The following is a 24557-nucleotide window of genomic DNA, read 5'->3' as shown; positions in this document are numbered from 1 at the left end:
TTGGAAAAAATTAAAATGAAAGTTGCTGAATTAAGACCACAAAACACATATTAAATATCTGTCCACAAGACTTTTGATTAATTGATGTTGTCCCTTTGAGTTCTAGCTTCAAAATGATCTGAAAATCATCCTGCCTAATCTTTCACATAAAACACAACATTGATTTAAACATTGTAAAACAGTTTTTTTGTCAGAAGAGGTTTATGCGTGGGAGTGGTAATGGGTCATCAATATTAATGAGATTCAGACCAGGGGTGTGACATAGACGCTCCCCCAAGTGCTAATGTGCTCAAGTGAGGCAGCCTTAAAGAATGAGGAGATTCAAATGTTTTGTTTTTCAATCTGTTTTATTGCAATTTTGTAAAAACAAAAGGTATCTCACAGTAAATGCTTATGCTCCGTTGATGCGAGCTCTAAGCAAATCAAATGTGACCAAAATAAATAATCAGTCGGCTATAAACAAAGCAATTGTGAGCGATAAATAAACAAAAGTAAAGGCAGTTCGCTATCCTCGCAGACCACGCCTGCTATGCTAGCGGGCTAAGGCTAGTAGCAGAAGTTTGGAAAGGTGGATATAAGTAGTGAAATCAAAGCAATCCGATTGTTTTGAGAATACAGTTACATGTCTTGGTGCCATTTCTGAAAACAGTTCCTGTTCAACTGAAGACACAAGTGAACATTACATGCCTGGCATTTCCAAGGTGTGTCCTGCCTTTTACCAAGCTGTCCTTTGCAAAGCACACAGATCTTGCGACCAACTGTGCAAATGTTCTTTGCATCTGAGATCAGCTCCACTCCTGGAACCGGCACATGGTCACTACTGGTTTGTGTTGGTGCTACTTTCTGTGACACACCACAGAGCTCCGCAATAAGCTGTTCCATGAACTGTTTATGGGTCATGTTACCAGATAGCTCTTTGTGGATAAGGAAAGCATTGGTGGCAGCAATGTCCAAGAAGTGTAGAAAGATCTTTCTGTACCACTTCATTGTTTTGTGTTGTGCAGTGTAGTACTGTAAGAGTTGATCGGACAGGTCAACACCACCCATGTGTTTGTTGTAGGCAGTCACAGGTGCAGGACATGGAAATGTCATTGTCCTCCATGTATCTTGTGTTTTCACCCTCCTCTGCACAGTCTCACCAGTATAAGCAGATTGAATGGTGGAACAGACAGATACCTCACGTGTGTCCATCCACTTCACAAATACAAGAGGTCCATCCCGAATCCACCTGATGGATCCCCTGGCAGATTTTTTTGAGAGTGAATTAGTTGTATCACGTGGGCAGTCCTTCCTGTTGTCCCTGTAAGTCCCACATGCACCAAACTTCATTGCAAACAAGTCTTTTAGGAGCTTTGGGCTTGTGTAAAAATTGTCCATGTACACATGGTACCCAGAGCCTAAAACTTTACAGTCTAAAAGAGATGTTACAGCATCATATGACAGTCCATGGCCTGTGGGAAAGTTGTTCTTTCCTGTGTACACAGAAAAGTCCAAAGTGTATCCATTTGAGGAGTCTGCAAGAACAAACAACTTGAAACCCCATCTGGTTGGCTTAGCTTTCATGTACTGTGTCATACCTGTGTGTGCTTTGCATGCCACCATTCTTTCATCCACAGCTAAGTTTCTTCTAGGATGATAGATGGATTTACAAGCATGACGGATAGTTTCCATGAGAGGTTTGACTCTGAAAAGACGGTCATGTTCAGGTGTGCCCCTCTTTCTGTCATTCTCCTTATCTGCATCTGGGTGACTCATGTGCACATTCCATGAAATGGTGCGGTATCTCTCTCTTGCCATGATTGTGGCAGGAAAAGGCAAAGAGAAAAGACTGTCTTGCCGCCAGTAGTCCTTGATGGAGCTGACCTTCACCATGGCCATGTAAAACACCAGCCCAATGTAGCGGTACATCTCACTGATGCTGACATCAGTCCATTTAAATTTGCGCCCCTTTGCAATTGCACCAGCAGCCTGAGCATTGGTGTTGTGGCACAGAGTTGAAACTGCATTCTCAGAAAAAAACATTTTGAAGAGAGTCTGGGGAGTGTGTGTGTCAGCAGAACTCAGCTGTGGTCCAAGTTCCCGGGCAGGCAGGAATCTCAGAGTCTGTGGAACCATATCAATGTCAGTCTCTGTTTTCCATGACAGAGTGGACTCCTTGTTGCTCGTCTGAATGTTTGTCTTGGCCCTCTTTGCCACATTCCTATAAAAATAATAATATTAATAAAGGTTAATAAAGGTTGATCAAAGTACTATCAGCATGTCAGGGCAGGGCAATCAGCATGTTGATAAAACAAAAAATATATAAGCTCTTTTATATTAACATTACCAATCAATAATTGTAATATTGTGCATGCATAACACATTTTTTGCAAAGCCACAGTAGTAGGTAAAAAAATAGTAGATAAATATGTACTTACTCTTTTTGATTTCCGTTGCTGCGTGTCCTGCGAGTTGCAGTGGAAGGCGAGAGTGAACAAGCTACATTCCTTTTAAAAAAAGTTAAAAACTGTTATTATCATATATTTTACAGAGTACTATTCCAGCACATGCATAACTGATGGACATTTAGCAATGCTGATAAAGCAACACAATATAAGCTCTTTTATATTAACATTACCAATCAATAATTGTTATATTGTGCATGCATAACACCACATTTTTTGCAAAGCCACACAGGCACATATAGGCTACATTTGTATCATCACTAAGTATATAAACAAAAATGTAACTAACATCTGTAAAATAGTAGATAAATATGTACTTACTCTTTTTGATTTCCGTTGCTGCGTGTCCTCGTTGCAGTGGAAGGCGAGAGTGAACAAGCTACATTCCTTTTAAAAAAAGTTAAAAACTGTTATTATCATATATTTTACAGAGTACCATTCCAGCACATGCATAACTGATGGACATTTAGCAATGCTGATAACATAAAACATATGTAACATCAACCAATCTCCAAAAATAAATAATAAAGTCATACAGGCTCATATTATTAACACTAAGTATAAACAAAATGTAACTAACATCTGTAAAATAGTGGGTAAATATGTACTTACTCTTTCTGATTTCTGACTGTTTTGCTAAGCGCACTCCGAGTTGCAGGCGGACGTAGTGATGACGCTACATTCCTTTTAAAAAAGTTGAAGAATATTATTACATAAATATAACTATAGTAGAATTAGTCTATAATGAATAACTGATGTAAATAATTTTAGACGCGTGCAATAAGCCTATATGCGTGTCAATGGACCATTACCGGAGAGGCACACCGCAAACATTAGCCTAACACATTTGTGCACTTCATTAACTGGGTATATTTACACATTTCAGTACATTTACACACATTTACAACTGATATTTGCGAGCATGCATCGTTAATGATAATGAGGCAGCATTTGGTTGATCAAAGTACTATCAGCATGTCAGGGCAGGGCAATCAGCATGTTGATAAAACAAAAAATATATAAGCTCTTTTATATTAACATTACCAATCAATAATTGTAATATTGTGCATGCATAACACATTTTTTGCAAAGCCACAGTAGTAGGTAAAAAAATAGTAGATAAATATGTACTTACTCTTTTTGATTTCCGTTGCTGCCTGTCCTGCGAGTTGCAGTGGAAGGCGAGAGTGAACAAGCTACATTCCTTTTAAAAAAAGTTAAAAACTGTTATTATCATATATTTTACAGAGTACTATTCCAGCACATGCATAACTGATGGACATTTAGCAATGCTGATAAAGCAACACAATATAAGCTCTTTTATATTAACATTACCAATCAATAATTGTTATATTGTGCATGCATAACACCACATTTTTTGCAAAGCCACACAGGCACATATAGGCTACATTTGTATCATCACTAAGTATATAAACAAAAATGTAACTAACATCTGTAAAATAGTAGATAAATATGTACTTACTCTTTTTGATTTCCGTTGCTGCGTGTCCTGCGAGTTGCAGTGGAAGGCGAGAGTGAACAAGCTACATTCCTTTTAAAAAAAGTTAAAAACTGTTATTATCATATATTTTACAGAGTACTATTCCAGCACATGCATAACTGATGGACATTTAGCAATGCTGATAACATAAAACATATGTAACATCAACCAATCTCCAAAAATAAATAATAAAGTCATACAGGCTCATATTATTAACACTAAGTATAAACAAAATGTAACTAACATCTGTAAAATAGTGGGTAAATATGTACTTACTCTTTCTGATTTCTGACTGTGTTGCTAAGCGCACTCCGAGTTGCAGGCGGACGTAGTGATGACGCTACATTCCTTTTAAAAAAGTTGAAGAATATTATTACATAAATATAACTATAGTAGAATTAGTCTATAATGAATAACTGATGTAAATAATTTTAGACGCGTGCAATAAGCCTATATGCGTGTCAATGGACCATTACCGGAGAGGCACACCGCAAACATTAGCCTAACACATTTGTGCACTTCATTAACTGGGTATATTTACACATTTCAGTACATTTACACACATTTACAACTGATATTTGCGAGCATGCATCGTTAATGATAATGAGGCAGCATTTGGTTGATCAAAGTACTATCAGCATGTCAGGGCAGGGCAATCAGCATGTTGATAAAACAAAAAATATATAAGCTCTTTTATATTAACATTACCAATCAATAATTGTAATATTGTGCATGCATAACACATTTTTTGCAAAGCCACAGTAGTAGGTAAAAAAATAGTAGATAAATATGTACTTACTCTTTTTGATTTCCGTTGCTGCCTGTCCTGCGAGTTGCAGTGGAAGGCGAGAGTGAACAAGCTACATTCCTTTTAAAAAAAGTTAAAAACTGTTATTATCATATATTTTACAGAGTACTATTCCAGCACATGCATAACTGATGGACATTTAGCAATGCTGATAAAGCAACACAATATAAGCTCTTTTATATTAACATTACCAATCAATAATTGTTATATTGTGCATGCATAACACCACATTTTTTGCAAAGCCACACAGGCACATATAGGCTACATTTGTATCATCACTAAGTATATAAACAAAAATGTAACTAACATCTGTAAAATAGTAGATAAATATGTACTTACTCTTTTTGATTTCCGTTGCTGCGTGTCCTGCGAGTTGCAGTGGAAGGCGAGAGTGAACAAGCTACATTCCTTTTAAAAAAAGTTAAAAACTGTTATTATCATATATTTTACAGAGTACTATTCCAGCACATGCATAACTGATGGACATTTAGCAATGCTGATAACATAAAACATATGTAACATCAACCAATCTCCAAAAATAAATAATAAAGTCATACAGGCTCATATTATTAACACTAAGTATAAACAAAATGTAACTAACATCTGTAAAATAGTGGGTAAATATGTACTTACTCTTTCTGATTTCTGACTGTGTTGCTAAGCGCACTCCGAGTTGCAGGCGGACGTAGTGATGACGCTACATTCCTTTTAAAAAAGTTGAAGAATATTATTACATAAATATAACTATAGTAGAATTAGTCTATAATGAATAACTGATGTAAATAATTTTAGACGCGTGCAATAAGCCTATATGCGTGTCAATGGACCATTACCGGAGAGGCACACCGCAAACATTAGCCTAACACATTTGTGCACTTCATTAACTGGGTATATTTACACATTTCAGCACATTTACACACATTTACAACTGATATTTGCGAGCATGCATCGTTAATGATAATGAGGCAGCATTTATATAGTCAAAATATAATCTAAACACCTACTAGGCCTACTTTCTAAATTCTATCTTTCATACATAATGATCTAAACATATCATTTAGGCTACACATACAAATACAAATTTCCTAACCAAGGGGTGTAGCATATGTACACAAAAAAAACAAAACAAAACATTTTTGACGTTGAAATGGTATGAGATATTAAATTCATGGTATAGATATGCACTTTCATTAGATCGTGTTGAATATATAGGTAGATATCAAATGTCAATACTCTGGATGGCAAGTCCACCCAGTATAATATGTAAGCTCATGTTTTGAATAGCTTGTCAACTAATGCAAGTAAGAATAAATACTTACTCATCCGAAATTCTATCCACGGCTGGATCAAGACGCTCTTCAAAATACAAACGGTCGTCATCAGAGTAGTCGCGCTCCTCTTCTGATGAAAATGTGGACTCTTCGTCGCTAGTATCCAGGACGAACTGAAGGGCTTCCGCACCGGTGTACCGTGTCATCTTCCCAACGCGCAGGTGACTGAATGATGAAACTTGAAGCTTTTAATGCATTTGCTTGGGGGCGTTTACCTGTTTTGCATAGACGGCTTAACACATTATCTTATGAATAGCGCGCTCCGTGAGTAGGCGTGAACGAATTAAAGTCAATGAGCTCGTAATGAGCTCGACTGGAATCGCTCTCTTTTTATACAGATTACAGAAGCTGATAATATTTGTTTTTTATATAAATTACTTCATTTAAAAGCTGCGATCTCAAGCTTTATGCCCGTGGGTCTGTTTGCCTGTTTGACTGAATTTTCGCAGAGTTATAGATCATTTTCGAACGCGTTTCAAACGGGAGTTCACTGACAGAGAGAAGGCAGAAATCGCATCATGTTAAAGTTTCTTTATTTGTCAAAAAGCAAAACACTTTATTTTTATTGTGAATATACAGAAAAAAAATAGAAACTGAACAGGATCGATTGATGTATTACACGAAAATGAAAGATCAAAATTAACAGAGCATTTAGTGTTTATTTTCATTGCTAAAAAAAAAAAACGAGCAAAACGCGCGGGCGCGTTTTTGGTCCCCAGAGGGTTAAACGAATCAAATTCATTAAATTTAAACAAAGTAGACACACGTTAACATTGTGTGCCCAGTTTTTCTATAATTTAGAAAGGCTATGTCAATAGGTTACTTTTCATTTACTTCGTGTTATTTTAATGTGTTTGTATATTTATTAACTGAAACATAACAGTGAAATAAATTAAAATAATTTACCGTAAAATTAAAACATTTTCAGGACTTGCAGTTACTAACCGATGTTAGTCGGTTTAAGCATTCTTTGTTATATTCAGAATTAAATAGGCTTACATGTTGTTATGATTATCAATTGAATTCTTTAATAAATAATCAACCACAATGCCTATTACTGCCGCAGCAAAAATAAACCAGTCGAATTTCAAAGTCGTTCGCGAAATGGCTATACCGGGTGGCGCAAGTGACAGGGCAAAACAGCAGCAACTGCGGCATTTTAAAAGGTAAGTTTCCTATCTGTTTATTTTTAAAAAAAAGAAAACATGGCGCAAGATCTTAAAAAAAAAAAAAAAAAAAACTTTTTTCATTATTTGAACAAAAATGAGACTGATTGAATATGTAAAAATATAAACAAACAAAGCAGAGAATAAAACAAACTTTTAGGGAAAAAATATAGGCCTATTATGCTACAATAGAATTGGTTAACATTAACGAAAGCAAAATATGTAAAAAATACATTTAAAACAAAATAAAACAAAAATTCGTGGCCGAGTGGTAGGCTATAACTTGCGTTTCAATAATTCAGATGACACGGGAACAAATCCCGAACTTTTTTATTATTAATGCAGAGAGATTTGATAGTTCTAAAATATTGCTACACCATATTGTTTTTTTCTCCTATAGCCTATATTAAATATTTTATATTTATAAAATAAAATTACCATTCATTTCCATTAGGGAAAATTTGTATCCAACAGAATGGCTGAATTAACATCTGCATAATAATAATAATAATAATAATAAAAATAAATAAATAAACAGCACAAGGTCTTGTAAAAACACTTTTTAAAAAAAAATTTCGACATATTATTTCGCGACAGTAAATTGCCAATGTTAAAAAAATAAACAAATAAAAAAGAATGTAACAAACTTTTAAAACAGAGAAAATAGTAGACCTAGGCTATTCAGACGATAGTTCTGTGGTCAATGCATTAACAATAGCCTCTCGGAGCTTCAGAACTGAGATCGAATCTCAGTGTAGCCGACAGTGTTTATGTTTTTCTGTTCTTGATGCTTAAATATGTATCTGTTTATTAAAGTCAATCATCTTGTTTAATTATCAATTGTACATTACAACATAAATTTGCTACATTCCAGTTGAGCCGCTGCAAAGACGACACTGAAGGAAGACTGTCAGCCGATCGCACCAGAAAATGAAGATGATGAAGCTCGTCTTTAATCTGCTAAAAAAAATGTTTGTGTGTGTTTGAATCATTCACGAGATTGAGATGACTGACAGTGATACCCGGCCATAGCAACGGAATACATTTTTCAAAACAGATCGAACAAATCAGAAAAATACTTTCAATACAGTATTGCTTTCAATTAAAAAAGAAACAATGAAAATGTAAAAGAAAAAGAAAATTAAGTTTGAAAACCCATCGCACATTTCAAGGTATGAATAAAGTGTCGGGACAGTTTTTTTATTTAAACAGGGTTGCATCGATAGAGTTTATTCCCTTTGTGATGCAAAATAAGAAACACAGAATCTTATTCTTGCAACATTTTACATTTCTATTGTCAAAGAAATTGCAGCTAAATTAAAACGGTACAAAACGAAAAAAGTTCAAAGCAACATAAATTAAGAACCGGCGTTTTTCTTTGCCTCTCTCGCGCTGGATATTTTTTTAATAAGTTTGGTCTCCCTCACTGCGCGCGCGGGTCTTTCTCGAAATTAAGCATTTCAGCGTAAAAAAACACCATACAGCTGATAATACTGTATATGTCGCTGTGTGTCATCCACACAAATCACGAAAGAAAAAACTGTAACAAATAGCTTTTGTTCCTTCAAAGATACAACATGCCTTGCTGAATTCACCTTACAATAAAACGAGGTGGGTCGCGAATTAAAGAGCTCTGTATCTGCTAAATTGAAATTGTGTGTAGAAAACCTTTAAATACAATCAATAAAACTACAATATATAATTTAATAAGATATAGGGCCTACTGTACATAGGCTATGGACTTTTGGAGATTTTGAGATTAATCCTTAAAAGAATTTTGCCTTTGCCTGCTCATCAGGCTGGCTCCGACACTCTCCATATGAAAGATGGAACATTAACACCTCTGTCCTGCACCCCCACGATAAAGCAACTATTGCCTTCTCCAAACCCCCCACAGGCTAGCTGAGTTTGCAAAACAAAACAAAGAGTTTGCCACTCGTCGTGGTGTGCCAAAACACTTAATTATTAACTTCAATATTTCATTCAAAACAATCTCAAAACGCTTTGTGACATTTTGAAAAGCCGTGGATGCATTACTGCCACTGGAACCATGAACGCAACAGAATACTGGTTCTGATTATTGTTTGTCGTTTAAACGTCATATATATATATATATATATATATGTTTTAGAACTAGACAAATCTCTCTGCATCAACAATAGACTATAAAATGCATTAATAGGCTAATATAAAAATATCAGTAGTCCAAGTTAGTTCGGGATTCGAACCCGTGTCATCTAAATGATCGTAACGTAAGTTCAACCACTCGGCCACGATTCACTCGTTGCGACATGGCCTAACGTTCCAATGTGTGTTCGCTCACACGAGCGAGAAGCGCTCTTCATTCAAATGAACGCGCCGCCGCGTTTGTCGAACACTAATTCAACATGCCAGAATAAAACCTGGCTTTAGAACAATGCATAGCGCCACTCGTCGTGTTATTCCAAAAAATGTACAATAATTTAGTTTCATTTATTTAAGTGTTAATGTTTGAGTTAAAAAAATCCTCTACAAATTAAATTAACACAAAGTCGGCTATAAGAGTCCTTTATAGGCTACGTAAAAAAAGCAAAGGGCTTACAGTCTTAACATTTAGGCTACTTTGCTTAAATTCGATACATTTATTTTCAGTAGGGCCTAATCAATTTGTAGGGATGTAATTTCAGTATGCTTTACCAACGCTATGTATTCAATTAAAGTTCCAAGAGGTCTGGTCTCTATATTTCCTTCCCAGCTGACACTAATATGCAAGTGCACAGCAAAAATCACAACTTGTGCTTGCTGCGAACGCAAGTTATTTAAGGTGTCTCAACTGTACACAGTCTACCCTACAGTGTGAATTCGTTACAAGGTTTCATTTAATTAAATTAATGTGCAGCAATTTGTACAAATAGAGTCTATATGCCTACTATACTGTTGTAGCCATTAAATAATCTCATTTAGTATCATATTTGTTAAAATATTATAATGTTATTTTTTTCCATCTATGTTGAATATGAAAAGTGAACAAGCACGAGTAAGATAGGATGCATTATATTGAGAGATGGATATGGAGTGGGTCAGACATGATTTTGACCACTTCATTAAGTGTTGTTTAGTAGAAAACCTTTCTTTAAAGTGAATTTCGTTTTCTATAAATTGTATCTTAATTTTAATAAATTTTTCATCAACCAATTGCCTGGATTGAATAAGTAAGAGAAGGCGCCCGCGCGGTCACTTGCATTGCACGTCAGCTGGAGCGCATCTCATCCTCCTAACTTATCGAAACTCAGCGTATAATATTCCTCACACAGACATGATAAATACATCAAATACACAAAGCTTGAAATGTCTTCAAACGAAATAATTCAAAACGAAAAGAAAAACGCTACTCTCTGATTATGTCTTTATGTGCATTTCTCTCTGGGTGCGTTCACTACAAATATATGGCGATCGTCAACTTCATCTTTGCAGTCGACACTGTCAGAAAACACTAGTTTATTGATAAAAATCAATGCACGCATCACCGGATTTACAAATACACATCTTTGATATAAATTCAATATTTGATTAAATGCTGATTGTTGCGCTTGTTCAATTTAATAAAATTAAAACTTTAATTGTGATAATTAAAATAATTGAAAATTAAATATTTAGTGGCCAAGTTTTGCTAATTTATTATATAGGCTATTATATGCCTATTGCCTATATTAAGTAGGTCATATTAAGGCATATATTAAGTTTTTTTAGCTGTTATGAGAAAAATAAATCTAACGAAATCTAAAATCTAAAAAAAAATTTGAACGCCAATTCAACATGCCAGAATAAAACCTGATTTTTGAACAATGCGTAACGCCACTCGGCCTGGTGTGCCAAAACACTACATTTTAAACTTCAATGTTTAATTCAAAACAATCTCAAAACGCGTTGTGACATTTTTTTAAAGCAGTAGCCTAGCCTATATACATTAAGAGCATTGAAACTAGGATCTTAACTAAAACGCGTTCCGCGTAATCTCTCAAAAAATATGCCACACTACTCCATTTATTTATTTTTTAAGGACTGCTTTCGAAATCACTATAAATTACTATGCAATTGTATCGCTCACGAGAGCTCTTCATTTATCTAATTCCTCAATAGAATAGTAAAAATATTCAGCGTCATTGCTCCTAATATCGTCTCTATTTTTAACTTTTGATTCTATTTTTTCAGTTCTAAAATTGATTATATCTTTGGTTCTATTCTGTTGTAGCCTAATAGGCCTATTTATATATATGAAAAATATGCCTATTAGGCTTAGGGTTTTATATTTAACCCACTTACATTTTAAAATACGGCAATTGCTGCTGTTTTGCACAATGTCCCTTTGCGCCACCTGGCGGTCATTTCGGGAACGACTTTGAAATGCGGCTGGTTTATTTTCGCCGCGGCGGTAATAGGCATTCTGGTTGTCCACCATCTGTACATTTAAATTTACACAACACATTGACTGATAGGCTAGAGACAGACAGAGTATACATATAGTGACACATTAATAAATACATAGATATAAATATATATAGCAAGATAGATTAATAGATATATATAGATAGATTATAGATACATATATAAATACATAGATAGATTATAGATAGATACATATATAGATAGATTATACATAGATAGATTCATATAGATTTGGATAGATAGATAAAATGGAGGCTCCCCAGAAGAGATGCCGTACATCTGTGGTGTGGGAGCATTTCCGTTTAGAAACCCCAAATAAAGTGAGATGTGTGTATTGTGATCGGCAGCTAGCCTACTGCAACAATACATCATCCATGATGCGCCATTTGAGGAGAATTTGAAATTTGCGTATTTGCCCAGAACTCATGATCCATAACTTACTGGAAAGAGAGAGCTGTAATCTTTCCTCATTTGTATGTCCTAGCTAAAAAATATCTTTGCATGCCAGCAACAAGTGTCCCTTGTGAGAGGATTTTTTCAAAGGCTGGAGAAATTATCTGTAAAAAAAGAAGTAGGCCAAGTCCTTCCACAGCAGAGAAATTAATATTTTTTAATAAAAATCTCTAAAAAAGTGAGACATTGTGGCTTGATTTCTTTTATTAATATTCATTTTGCAGGACCAAAATAACATTATGCACAGTGAGGAGCCTATAGGTTACAAGCTTCACAAAACAATTTTTTTTTTTAATGGCTCGTCAAGGTTGTTTCAGATCAACACCTGCAAGTGACCACTAGGTGTCACCGTTGAGACGGGTGTCGGATTGTTTCGAAGCCTCGAAACAATATGGACCATTTGGTTCAACTGTTTCATTGCTTCACGAAGCCTCGATCTGCCCACCACTAATCAGCAGTGCACATGTTAGCAGAGTGACAGTTAATCATGAAAAAGCATAAAAAAGACAATCAAATGATAGATTGACTCACGTTAATTCATAAAGACGCACACAGGATGCATCGGAGTGCCGGTAGAGAGTGCAAAGAATGAGCCGAAGGGTTCACAATCAATTTATAGGCAACAGGTGAGGCGGGCGTGGTCAGGTGGCAGATGGCAAAAGTATCCTTGAAAGAGCGAAATGGAGTAGAAAGGGAATGGAATGGCAGGAATCTTTTCATAGCCGTCCCGGAATTTAGATCAATTCCTCCTGGGAAAAAGATTCACTCCTCTACCAGCTCAGGAAGCGCCATCAAACGGGACACTGGTCTCGTGTAAATCCGACTGCCAACTTGGACGTCCACTGACCGAACACACCCATCTCTACCGGTCGTAATGCTTAATGCTATTAAGTATTAATATTAATACTTAATATTAAGACGGTATTCTTGACGGTATTCGGTATTCTTAATGTCTCTTACCTCATCTATGTTTGTACTGTCCTTTGCTCCTTCATTGTCGTCTTCTTTGTTTTTCATCCCATCCTGTTCAACTTTATCTGCAATTAGTTGTAGTTCTGTCATCATTTCTGTCTCTTCTTCTCTTTCCCATTCGTCTTTTCTTCCTCCTTCTTCTTCTCTGCTCTGTATAGCCATAGTTAAAGGGTTAGTTCACCCAAAAATGAAAATTCTGTCAGTAATTACTCACCCTCATGTTGTTCCAACCGCGTAAGACCTTCGTTCATCTTCGGAACACAAATTAAGATATTTTTGATGAAATCTGAGTGCTGGGTCACTCTCCATAGGCTGCTAGGTGGCCCAAACTTGCTGGCCCAGAAAAGTTATTAAAGAGATCGTTAATATAGTCCAAGTGACTGCAGTGGCTCAATCTTAAGTATATCAAGCGACGAGAATACTTTTTGTGCGCAAAAACAAACAAAAATAACGACTTTATTCCACTATTCATTTCCTTCTCTCTGGGCCTCGTAGTGTTTTTGCGCAGCGCGTCTGTGTTACACGTCACCACGTACGCTCACTATTGGCCGACGCTGGTCATGTGTGTGACGCGCAGCGCAAAAACACTACGCGAACCAACTAGAGGCCCAGAGAGAAGGAAATGAATAGTGGAATAAAGTCGTTATTTTTGTTTGTTTTTGCGCACAAAAACTATTCTCGTCGCTTGATATACTTAAGATTGAGCCACTGCAGTCACTTGGACTATATTAACGATCTCTTTAATAACTTTTCTGGGCCAGCAAGTTTGGGCCACCTAGCAGCCTATGGAGAGTGACCCAGCACTCAGATTTCATCAAAAATATCTTAATTTGTGTTCCGAAGATGAACGAAGGTCTTATGCGGTTGGAACAACATGAGGGTGAGTAATTACTGACAGAATTTTCATTTTTGGGTGAACTAACCCTTTAATCCATGTGTTTGTTGTGGTACACTTCCTACATAATCCTCTTCCACATTCTCCCCATCGTTGAGTATCTATGTCTCCATTTCCTCATGTTCCTCTTCGTACGTTTCACATCTGCACCTGAGAAATGCCTTTCCGCAGCCTTGGCACCGCAGGGCTTTGCAGTCCCGCGCATAATGCCCCTGCTCCAGGCATTCTCTGCAAATTAGTTGATCAGCACTTGTACATATTCTGCACGTCTTCACCTGGTGATCACGAATCACCTGAAAAACTGCATTCCTTCCTCCCTGTCAAATCTTGTATTGTATGGCAGTGACACCACTTCTTTTGGAAATTTAACTCTTATAAATCTTGTTCCATCCGCCACAGTTGTCCCAGGGTAATACCTCCTCCTCAGAGGAAGTATCGGTGTAACAAAACTGTCAGTTTTTGTAAAACATCCTCATCATTTATAGTTTGGCAATTGTAAAAAAGATACCATCCTTTCCGTTGCACAAAGTTTTTTTTTATTTCACAACATTGTCCTTTTATTAATATTCCATCCAATAATTGTTCACAGTCTTCTTCTTTCTCCAATGTGAGTTCATATTCAAAATCAGTTTTTTTCCCTTAGTCCATATAATTTGCCCATTCCAGTTTTGTCCTCCACAGCTTTAATTATCATCATAACCGTTAATTGTTCTGGGTTTTTCACATTCATTGTCAGCGTAGTTTCCTTTTTAAAAGGTTAGAACATTAGTGAAGTAAACTAAAAAGCTTACAACACCTGGTATTCCCAGGCGGTCTCCCATCCAAGTACTAACCAGGCCCGACTCTGCTTAGCTTCCGAGATCAGACGAGATCGGGCGTTCTCAAAGTGGTATGGCCGTAAGCGAAATCTGCTGCCAAAAACTGGCTATTTAAAAGGTTAGACGGGCTATTTAGCTATCAAATACTGTAGATTTGTCGATTTTGATGATTTAACGAGTTTAGCGAATTCTTCCTCTTCTATAGCAATGAATGAATCGAATTTTTCCTCAGGGAGATGCACTGCCTGAGGATAACTATAATGTATGGCGGAATAGCACTTTCGGGAGTAATTCGACTCGGCGCAGTAAAAAGTCACGCCTGATCCTCTTCCCACTATTGACAGAAGTGAGAGGAAGAGGATCAGGCGTGACTTTTTACTGCGCCGAGTCGAATTACTCCCGAAAGTGCTATTCCGCCATACATTATAGTTATCCTTTTTAACCCGCTTAGAAAAGCGCCACGTTTTATTTTGCGTTACCATACTTGATCGTGTAACTACTCGTGTAACTGTTTTTAAATAGGGAAAACGTTGATGTGTTTGGTCACTTCTAAATTCATTGCTGTCAGATACCATTGAATATACTGGGCAAAGCTAAGTACTATCAGAGTGTCACCGCGCGCCAGAGCGATTGAGTGCACGCACTGAGATGAGAGAGGTATGTATCAACTCGTCTTAGTTAAGGGAATAACATAGTTTAATATAAAAAAACGGTGGAGTATCCCTTTAACTTGAGAGGAGAGGAGAGGAGAGGAGAGGAGAGGAGAGGAGAGGAGAGGACCATACAGGTAAGTACTTGTTTCATGTAGGTAGCCGGGTAAGACTAGACAATGGGGAAGTATAGATTGCGGGTTATGTAGTGCGTGTTGATGAGTACAGAGAGGTGTTGATGATGAGTGGTGACAGATGTCATGATTAGGACTCTGATGAGAGGGAAGGAGTGGGTGGAGTGTAGAGGTCTGGTGCTGTGGATGTTGCTGACTCTGTGACAGTACCCCCTACGACGGGGACGGCCTCTGCCCCTCGGAGCCGGACAACCAGGGTGATTGGTCTGAAAGTCGAGTAACAATGATGGGTCCAGGATAGAGCTTAAATCGGGCCCAAAAAATCAAGCCCGACCCAACCCGAGCCCGAGCACGTTGTGTCCGAGCCCGGCCCGACCCGACACGTTTACTGTAATTATGAGCCCGAGCCTGATTTAAACCTGACCATTTTTAATATGTGGGCCGTTATAACCAGGGGCGGCGCCAGAATTTTTTTAAGCAGGTGCTGCTGTGCTCATTTAGGCTACAGGGGGGAGCTGCGCAGTTATATATATTATATAAATACTATTAATAAATGAGCAAAAATTGGCCACTCAATATTCAATATATCACAATTAAAGTTTTAATTTTATTAAATTGAACAAGCACAACATTCAGCATTCAATCAAATATTCTTAAAGATTTATTATTATTAATAATGTTACTTCAACATATTGTTATTTCAACATAATATGTGTGAGCAACAAGCAAGATGTGCATTTGTAAATTCGGTGACAGGGTGTGTTACGAGTTTCAAATGGTGTGACCGCGGCGCGCCGGCGACTTCATGTCATGATTATGATGTCTGCTATATTGCTTTTTATGTATTAAATCCAGGCAATTGGTTGATGAAAAATTTATTAAAATTAAGATACAATTTATACTAAACGAAATTCACTTTAAAGAAAAGCTTTCTTCAAAACAAAACTTAACAAACTTGAAACTATGTGCTTATTTAATGGCTAAAACACGTAGGCTACTACAGACTCTCTTTTTGTACAAATTGCAGCACATTCATTTAATTCAGAATTTTGCTCATGTAAGTTGAAAGGCATTTGTTTGTGCATAGTAAAACATATCTGTAACATTTATCAAGTTCATAATTGTGCGTGCAATTATCTTAATGAATAGACCTAATGCGACAAGGAAGAAGCATGCAAACTGCGTTGTTTGTTTATTCAGAAATAGTTGAATGGATCGGAAAAGTAACAAAAGCGGATATTGAGGCCTGAGGCTGACTACTATAATAATTTCTGTCATGGCAAGACTGCTTGTCTGTTCATCGTCGAAGTCCCCGTTTTTTTTTGTTTTTTGTTTTTTTTGCTGTCATAGGCGAGCAGCGTGCGCATTTAATGCACGAGACAAAGCCAACACATTATGTTGTCACTCCCCACGACTAGTTTAAAATGTGTCCATACCTCCGATTTTCCTCCAAACTTGCTCAAAGTTAATTCTCCTGTTTTAATTTTTTTCTTTGCTTCTTCAAGATCCATGTCGCACTTAGAATAGCAACAGAATAGCCTACAGCACGCACAGCAGGTGTGATGCGTCACGCGTGCGAGACTGCGAGTGGACGAGACGCTGCGCATGACACGTGACGTGCTTTATCAAGGGCCCGACCCGACCCGGCCCGACCCGGCCCGAGGACAGTGGCCAGAAATATCGGCCCGACCCGGCCCGCGGGTTGGGTCGGGTCGAGTCCGGGCTCGGGCTCGGGTTCGGGCTCGGGCTCGGGCTCGGGCAGAGAATTAAAGCTCTAGTCCAGGATGTCCTCACGGGCGACCCAAGACCTTTCCTCGGGGCCAAACCCCTCCCAGTCCACCAGGTACTCTAGCAGGCCGTACATCATCATGAACTCCTGACGGTGCGCGTATGGACACAGCAGCTGCCATAACGATACTGTTGTGCTTTTGAATGTAGCCAATTCAGGGCTTGAATTTCGGCTCGGGATTGAAGGTATTGCGCATAATTTTAATCATTCCCGCAAGTCTCCCACTTATAATGCGGGAAATTCCCACTAATATTGATTCACTTTAGCATGTAGGCTGTATTAGTAAATTATCCACACAGATTATAAGATCAAATCAGTCATTTAAAAACTTTCTGCAAGACGCAATTTCACAAACAGCGTGAGTGTTCAGCAGCGCTGCGTCTTCTTTCTCTCTGTCTCTCTAAATGGGTTGCACAAGACAAGCGGCAAGCGCGCTGCAGGCGGCAATGCTAGACTCTGGCGTTTAGGAGTCGGGACATGACGGAATATTCACTTGCATAATCGGGCCAGCATTGCATCGTGACTAAATTTTACCATTTGCACGTCTTTTTAAGTCTTACCAGTTTAAACATTCAAGCTTATTCCCTCTGTGAGAAAGGATAGCAGTTCATGAGGCAGGGATCTTACAGACAGAGCTCTATGAATAATTCAAATGACCCCAACCCTTTTCTGTTCTCTCTTTCCTGATGGATGAGTAAGTTGCACAGTCTCACATTCTGTCATTACACATTTCCAAATTGCTGTGGAAAGGTTTTAAAGTGCAGACTTTGGCATGCATACTTCTTCGGCACCAAAACATTGTTGCAATTCATTTTGTACTATATTTTGGGACTACATATTTTCAGACAGTTCATTCATCAGATTTCTTCTAGTCTTAAGTCTAAAATATGTCACGGGCTGCGTCCGAAATCGCTTGCTCTCTTGAGTAGGTACTTATTTTGAACAAGGAATTACTTCGACCAATATGAGTGTGTGTAGTATGAATGTAATCTGGACGTACTACATTTGCTATACTGTCATTATCACGTGACCTACCAGTGTCACTTACGCCGCTTCTATAACTGTGTCCCAATGTGAAGGCTGCATGCTCCGAAGGCCGTATTTGAAGGCCGATTGCGTCACAGCGGCGCGACGAAGGACGTCCCAATTCAAAGGCTGCATCCTTGGAAGGTCGCATTTGAAGGCCGATTGCATCACCGCGGCGCGATGAAGGCTGTCCCAATTCAGTTCTGCATCCTACGAAGGTCGCATTTGAAGGCCGATTGCGTCACCGCGGCGCGATGAAGGCTGTCCCAATTCAGTTCTGCATCCTACGAAGGCCATATTCGAAGGCTGGTTGCGTCATCGCGGCGCGACGAAGGCTAAAAGCGACACCAAATGCACCCTTCTTTCCCCGTGAAAGGAAGGATACAAAAACGGATCCTTAGTACCCTATTCTACCCCATAAGTCATTGCGCGCCGTTGACGACAGCTTTTTTTTTTTTTTTTTAAAGGCGGCTGAGACTAGAGTTCGGTGGCGGACAGCAAATTCACATTTAAATGAAAGTATTATGTTTTCATTTACTCAAATAGCTTAGTGAAACCAGAGTTAAAGTTTCTTATAAACTTCATCTTAACTCCTTCGTCACCATTGCGTGGCTTCATTTGTCAGGTAGTTTGAGGCAAAACTTGTGCTAATATTAGTTTAACGACCTATTTGTAATATTTGCACTAGTCTATCTCACTTGTCTATTATAAGAAATATCACTCACCCTATAAAGCCCACAACAATAAGAAAAGCAGTAGATGAGGCAATGGGTTTCACTTTTATGTGTTTTTGTAGTGTTATCATGCAAGCTATGTGGTTTTAACCAAATTGTAGTATACAGAAATATGATTTCTTAAGTATTTTGTATGCATGTCTTGATGTGTCATATTTTGCAGTGTTAACAATGCACTTAAGATTGCACACCTGTGTTAAGTACCCTTTTCTGCTTTTTTAGAGCAATTCAGAAAAAGAAAAAAAAAGTTAATACACACATCTTTGCTGAAATGTATTGTGCTGTTGTTGTTAACAAGCCATGGTTAATTTGCTCTGTCCTTAGGATTGCAAGTGTCCTGGGACAGGTGAGGGTGTGAGTGGGAAACCCACTGCTGAAACTTGGCCCTGGTTTGTCCTCATGGATGAGGTGTTGGGACAGAGGCATTGCACCACCCCCCTGTCCTCATTGCCTCAATCCCTGAGGACACACCAGGGCTGAGTCCAGCAGTGGGTGCCCACGGTGAGGAGGAGCCAGGGGAAGCAGCAGCAGCAGCAGCACCACCAGCAGCAGCAGCAGCAGCATCAGTACCACCACCAGCAGCACCAGCAGCACCAGCACCACCAGCAGCAGCATCAGTACCACCAGCACCACCAGCAGCAGCATCAGTACCACCAGCAGCAGCAGCAGCATCAGTACCACCAGCAGCAGCACCACCAGCACCACCAGCAGCAGCACGAAGGCGGCGAGACAAAGGGCAACTAGAGAGAGAGGCAGAGGCGAGGAGAGCACAGGAGAGTAGGGAGAGGATGGACAGGCTGTTTCCTCTTCTTTAGAGAATGATTGAAAAATATATATTTTTATATTTAATAAAAAAAATATATATATATATATATTTAATTCTTGTTTAAGTTTTTTTCACTTTTATTTTTTAAAAGAAAAGAAAAATCTGTACATTATTTTTATGCAACTTTAAATGTGTAAATAAAAGAGAATGCATTGTTCTGGACATTGTTTATTTTTGTAATGACAGTAATAATTTCTACATGAAACAAATTCTTGTATACTTTTTTTAATTTATTTTTTTATAAAATTGGTAAATGAAAATCATTTGTTCCACGGGCTACATTAAAGTACTTTTTCAAACTATTAACAACATACGTTAAACATATCAAAATCAACATAAACATTTACATTTGCAGCACATAAAATAATAAGCAAATGATGTAGAGTTTTATTGAGCTGAGCAGGGAGACCCTGGTGGTGCCGCTGGACCGGGATGGGCTCCACAATAGAGACTCTGGTAAGGCCTCCTGCTGGTGGGACATCATCTGGGATGCTCTCCAGAGTGTTTGAGTGCATATTTCCACTATCCACTAAGTTCTAACATTCAATTCTAACATTGTTGCATCTGGTTTGCAAAAATCATTTGAATGTAAAATAAGAGACTCAAAAACATTGCACTGTTACTGATTTATCATGCAGCTCAAAGTTTTATGGGTAAAATCTCTCTACAGTCTATTCTGAAACATCAACACAGTTTCACTGATCCAGACCAAACATGAAACCCCCGGATAGAGTGCGTGTGTGAATGTGGTCTGGACTGTGTGGAGGAGGCTCATTGTGTCAGAGATTGTCCGTCTGGAGATTGTCCGTCTGTCCGCTCATTGTCCGTCTGGATCATCAGGATACGACTGAAGCTCTGGGAAACGTGTCAGTAATCACAGGTATTTATTCACTGTGTTCAGATCCAGAGTCAGCTGATGGAGAGAAAACACATCCGAATCAGGAATTATGAATCTGGCTGATCTTTTAATGTATCTGAACTCTTCATGGCTTCAATGTTCAATGTATCATCAGTGTTTCATTACAGCTGATCAGATATCCTGTGCAAATCATCATTTACATTATTTCACCTTCTCCAGGAAGAACATGAACACATTTCAGTGAGTTTTTCTGCTTGTTTCTTAGTGACTTACATTGTAGGAAGTCGTTCCTGGTCTTGGGATGCATGTTGGTGAATGTGACTGTGGAAATAAACAGACATGAACAGTGTGAATGACAGAGAAATGACAGATAAAATACATCCATTTCTAATATGATATTAGATGATGCAGGACTAATTTCTGAGGACAGATGAATCTCCTGGTGCCTCATATATAAGAAACACTCATATCGGATTTGATCCTAAATTCCAATGGATTTCATCCTACGTCAAATATGTATTTATTACTTCTAAACCATCAAAGGATGTCTGTCGCTGTTCTGTAGAGTTGATGCACTTTCTCACGTTGCACTTTAATTAAAGATTAACTGTGCGTATGGGTGTTTTATAAATCACAGGAACATTTCAGAAACTGTTGTACGTTCACATTTCGGATCGCTCTACGCACGTCTTTATAAAGGAGGAGCAGGACTTTACCTCTATCAGAGATCTTCTTGAGCTCCTCTCTGCAGAAAATCCTCCAGTTTGTCTCTCAGCTGACGGACAGATTCTCTTACGTCATCAAAAGAGGAGAGAGAACTGAAGGGAAGGTCGAGTTCGTCTGTAGATTCAGGAGGTGCTGAGAGAGACTGGAAACTCTACAGAAAACAGAAATCAAAACTCATCAGCTCCACACTTCAGCCAATAACCTGCACTATATCAGATCTGTGCGGCTCTTGCTGACTCGACTTCTCTTCAGTGACTTGCTTCAATCCAGCACTTTCACACAGTCAGCCACATTCATCATTTAATGCTACAAACTTTTGTATTTGACACTTACACTCCTTGTGAAAAAGACAAAAAATACTCTTAAAGAGTACCGTAATTATAACAGAAATAATGTATTTTAAAACATATGAGTACAGATTGGATGTAATGTTTTTAGATACTTAACTCTATTTTATTTGCAATTAAATGAATGTGGTATAGTTAAATTTTTGTATTAAAGCAAATACCTGAACTTTAGAGTAAAAACATAAAGTGTTGCACATTTTATTGGTGCAGAGATGAGTATGGTATGTGTAGGCCTATTTTGTACAACATTTGCAACTGTTTTTATCACTTAATTAGAAGCATCACAATTTTAAATGTGTGTTTTCGGTTAGTTACATAGCGACTACTGAACAGGGTTAGGGTTAGATTTTTTTTTTTTTTTTATGTAAAGCATTGAAAATAAGAAATAAAAGCTCTGTAAACACTTGCATTTTTTGCAAGATTATAAGTGTGTCCAATCGAGTAATCAAAAGTTCTACACTTGCAGTCTTTACGCCTACTTGAACACTTGGGCCAAATAGAAGAAATACGTCATGCAAGTAGACAAGTGGGTATTTGGCAAGTGTGGGTATTTGAACAAGGCATTGGTCATAATACTAATTACGGTTATTATTACGACATCTGGCGTGAACGCAGCGCTCCGTTCCTCCAAACCTAATCAAACACACCTGAACAAGCTAATCAAGGTCTTCAAGATGAGGCTACTAGAAAGCTACAGGCAGGTGTGTTTGATCAGGGTTGGAGTTACCCAGACCTCCTTGGATCTTTAAAAACGCGTTTTCAGAAACTTTTATACAGTGATTTATGTTGCAGGATTCAGCAGCACATGTTTCCAGTGTAGTTCTGTGTGCCTTACTGTTCCTCCTGACTGACTAATTCAGCGTGTTTTGCAGCAGAGCTCGTTGTGAGATCACAGGTCGAGAGGATGACAGCTCGAGTGTACTGCTCGTTGAGAGTTGTTTTATTGTGCCTGTCTGCATGGTTGTGCACAACACTCGCTGGAGTCGCAGGTGAGAAGATCTTTTAGCTTCATTACACAGTCTGAAGAAATGCATAAATAAGTGCCTTACAAAATATGACTTCTTTTGAACGTGTAGCTACAGTACATTTAGTTGCAATAGTCAATCGATTGGAATACACATGAACTTGTCTATGTCTTCTATCTGCATTGTGCTTCGGCTTTATTACACACCCCACTACTCTGTCTTTAAAACTGATTGACAGTTTAGTGATGAATGGAATTTATTCTTGACTTTAAGCAGATAAATATGCATATTTTCAAGTTTTGAGACCTATATTTCAAAACCCCTGACTTCTAAATACTGAAACTGTTACAACACTCCCTGTTCCCTTTTAACGATCCTCTTGAATCCTCTTCTGTAGAGTCCGGTCAGTGTCCGGTGACGCTGACGGTCGTGCCGTCTAAACGAGGATGTACTTCTGATAGAGACTGCTCTGGAGGACATAAATGCTGTCAATTTCCCTGTGGGCCCGCGTGTGTGCCGCCTGTTTTCAGTGAGTTTCAATTAATGATGGATGCTAGAGGTCTCCCAAAAGAAACGCTGAGAATTTTCACTCAGACGTTGCTAGTAAACTTCATAAATAATTGCAAAGAAACTGCAAGTAACACGTTGAACTAAACATGAAACTTTGAAGTAGAATGACTGAACTAAATATAATTATTTATATTCAAACAGTAAATGAGACCTTCAGCATTCAGTGATGTTTTCTGTCATGTGTCTTCATAACATAACAAGCCAGGAGAGTGTCCAAGCACCAAAACAGGAGGAGGAAATTGTGCTCCCCTTCCCAGTGTATCTTTTATAATCTGTTGTCATATCCTGCTCCATGACAAAAGTACCTGAAATTTAGTACATATAGCACAGTTTCACAGAATAGCTTTACAAAATTAATAAAGATGATTATTTAAAATGCAATTCACTCTGTAACACTTGTTATTCATGATTTGATTTTTGTGCTGAATGCCACTGAAAGGACTAAAGACTAAAGATGATCTGTATCCCTGCAGTGAAGCCTGTGGCCAAACCGCCGAAGCCTGTAGTGAAGCCTGCGGCCGAACCGCCAAGTGGGCCAGAGTGGGCTGTACACCTTGGCCATGGCGGTCACGATCGCAGCAACGGCGGTCACGATCGCCAATACGGCCATGGCCGCCGCGATGGTCGTGGCGGTCGCGACAACGACGGCGGCCACAGTCGCCACGACGGTCACTATCGCCAATACGGCCATGGTCGCCACGATGGTCATGGCGGTCGCGCCAACGACGGCGGCCACGGTCGCCACAACGGCCACGATGGCCACGATGGCCACGGCGGTCACGGTCGCCGATGTGAATCGTGACATTGATTTTGCCGAACTCATGCTCAAGTTCTTTTGAAGATTATTTCAGTGCTTTATTCGTATTGAATGTTCCCTGTTTATCACCAAATAAATCTTGTTTAATTAAATGTTTTTGCTTGATTGGAGTTTTTGGTGCAACAAAAATACTTCTCCATTTCTGTGGATACATGTGGTTATCCTCTGTGTCAACAGAAGTTTCATCCTCTGTGTTTTGGCAATCCTTATCTTTTTTTTTTAACCATATCTTTGCCATCATGCACAGGTAGGGGTGAAGTTTTTACGCAGACACACAGATTATTGCAGTTGAGGTTTGTGG

General features: G+C 38.4%; 2 protein-coding genes across 4 annotated transcripts; one reads left to right on the top strand and one right to left on the bottom strand.

Annotated features, from left to right (window-relative positions):
* Positions 1 to 362: 362 nt before the first annotated feature.
* On the bottom strand, positions 363 to 6814 carry LOC309493715 (piggyBac transposable element-derived protein 4-like). 3 transcript variants are annotated; one of them, XM_082162923.1, is made up of 9 exons: positions 6073 to 6814; positions 5387 to 5458; positions 5093 to 5161; positions 4745 to 4813; positions 3928 to 3996; positions 3580 to 3648; positions 2766 to 2831; positions 2418 to 2486; positions 363 to 2200 (listed from the first exon to the last, which is right to left on the bottom strand). In XM_082162923.1, exons 1-9 carry the CDS (start codon positions 6228 to 6230, stop codon positions 619 to 621), a joined length of 2223 nt encoding a protein of 740 aa, XP_082019049.1. In that variant the 5' UTR covers positions 6231 to 6814; the 3' UTR covers positions 363 to 618. The 3 variants fall into 3 exon arrangements, with proteins under 3 accessions (XP_082019049.1, XP_082019050.1, XP_082019051.1); XM_082162924.1 differs by lacking the exon at positions 2766 to 2831; XM_082162925.1 differs by lacking the exon at positions 5093 to 5161.
* Positions 6815 to 22626: 15812 nt separating this feature from the next.
* LOC309480903 (uncharacterized protein) lies at positions 22627 to 24322 on the top strand. The gene is made up of 3 exons (XM_082145619.1): positions 22627 to 22893; positions 23267 to 23398; positions 23913 to 24322. The coding sequence occupies exons 1-3, from the start codon at positions 22809 to 22811 to the stop codon at positions 24239 to 24241; spliced, it is 546 nt and encodes a 181-aa protein (XP_082001745.1). The 5' UTR covers positions 22627 to 22808; the 3' UTR covers positions 24242 to 24322.
* Positions 24323 to 24557: the final 235 nt, after the last annotated feature.

Source organism: Leuciscus leuciscus (assembly GCF_965113295.1).
Source record: "Leuciscus leuciscus genome assembly, chromosome: 1".
NCBI lineage: Eukaryota > Metazoa > Chordata > Actinopteri > Cypriniformes > Leuciscidae > Leuciscus > Leuciscus leuciscus.
The sequence above is the reverse complement of the archived record's forward strand: the minus strand, read 5'-3'. Positions and strand labels throughout refer to the sequence as shown.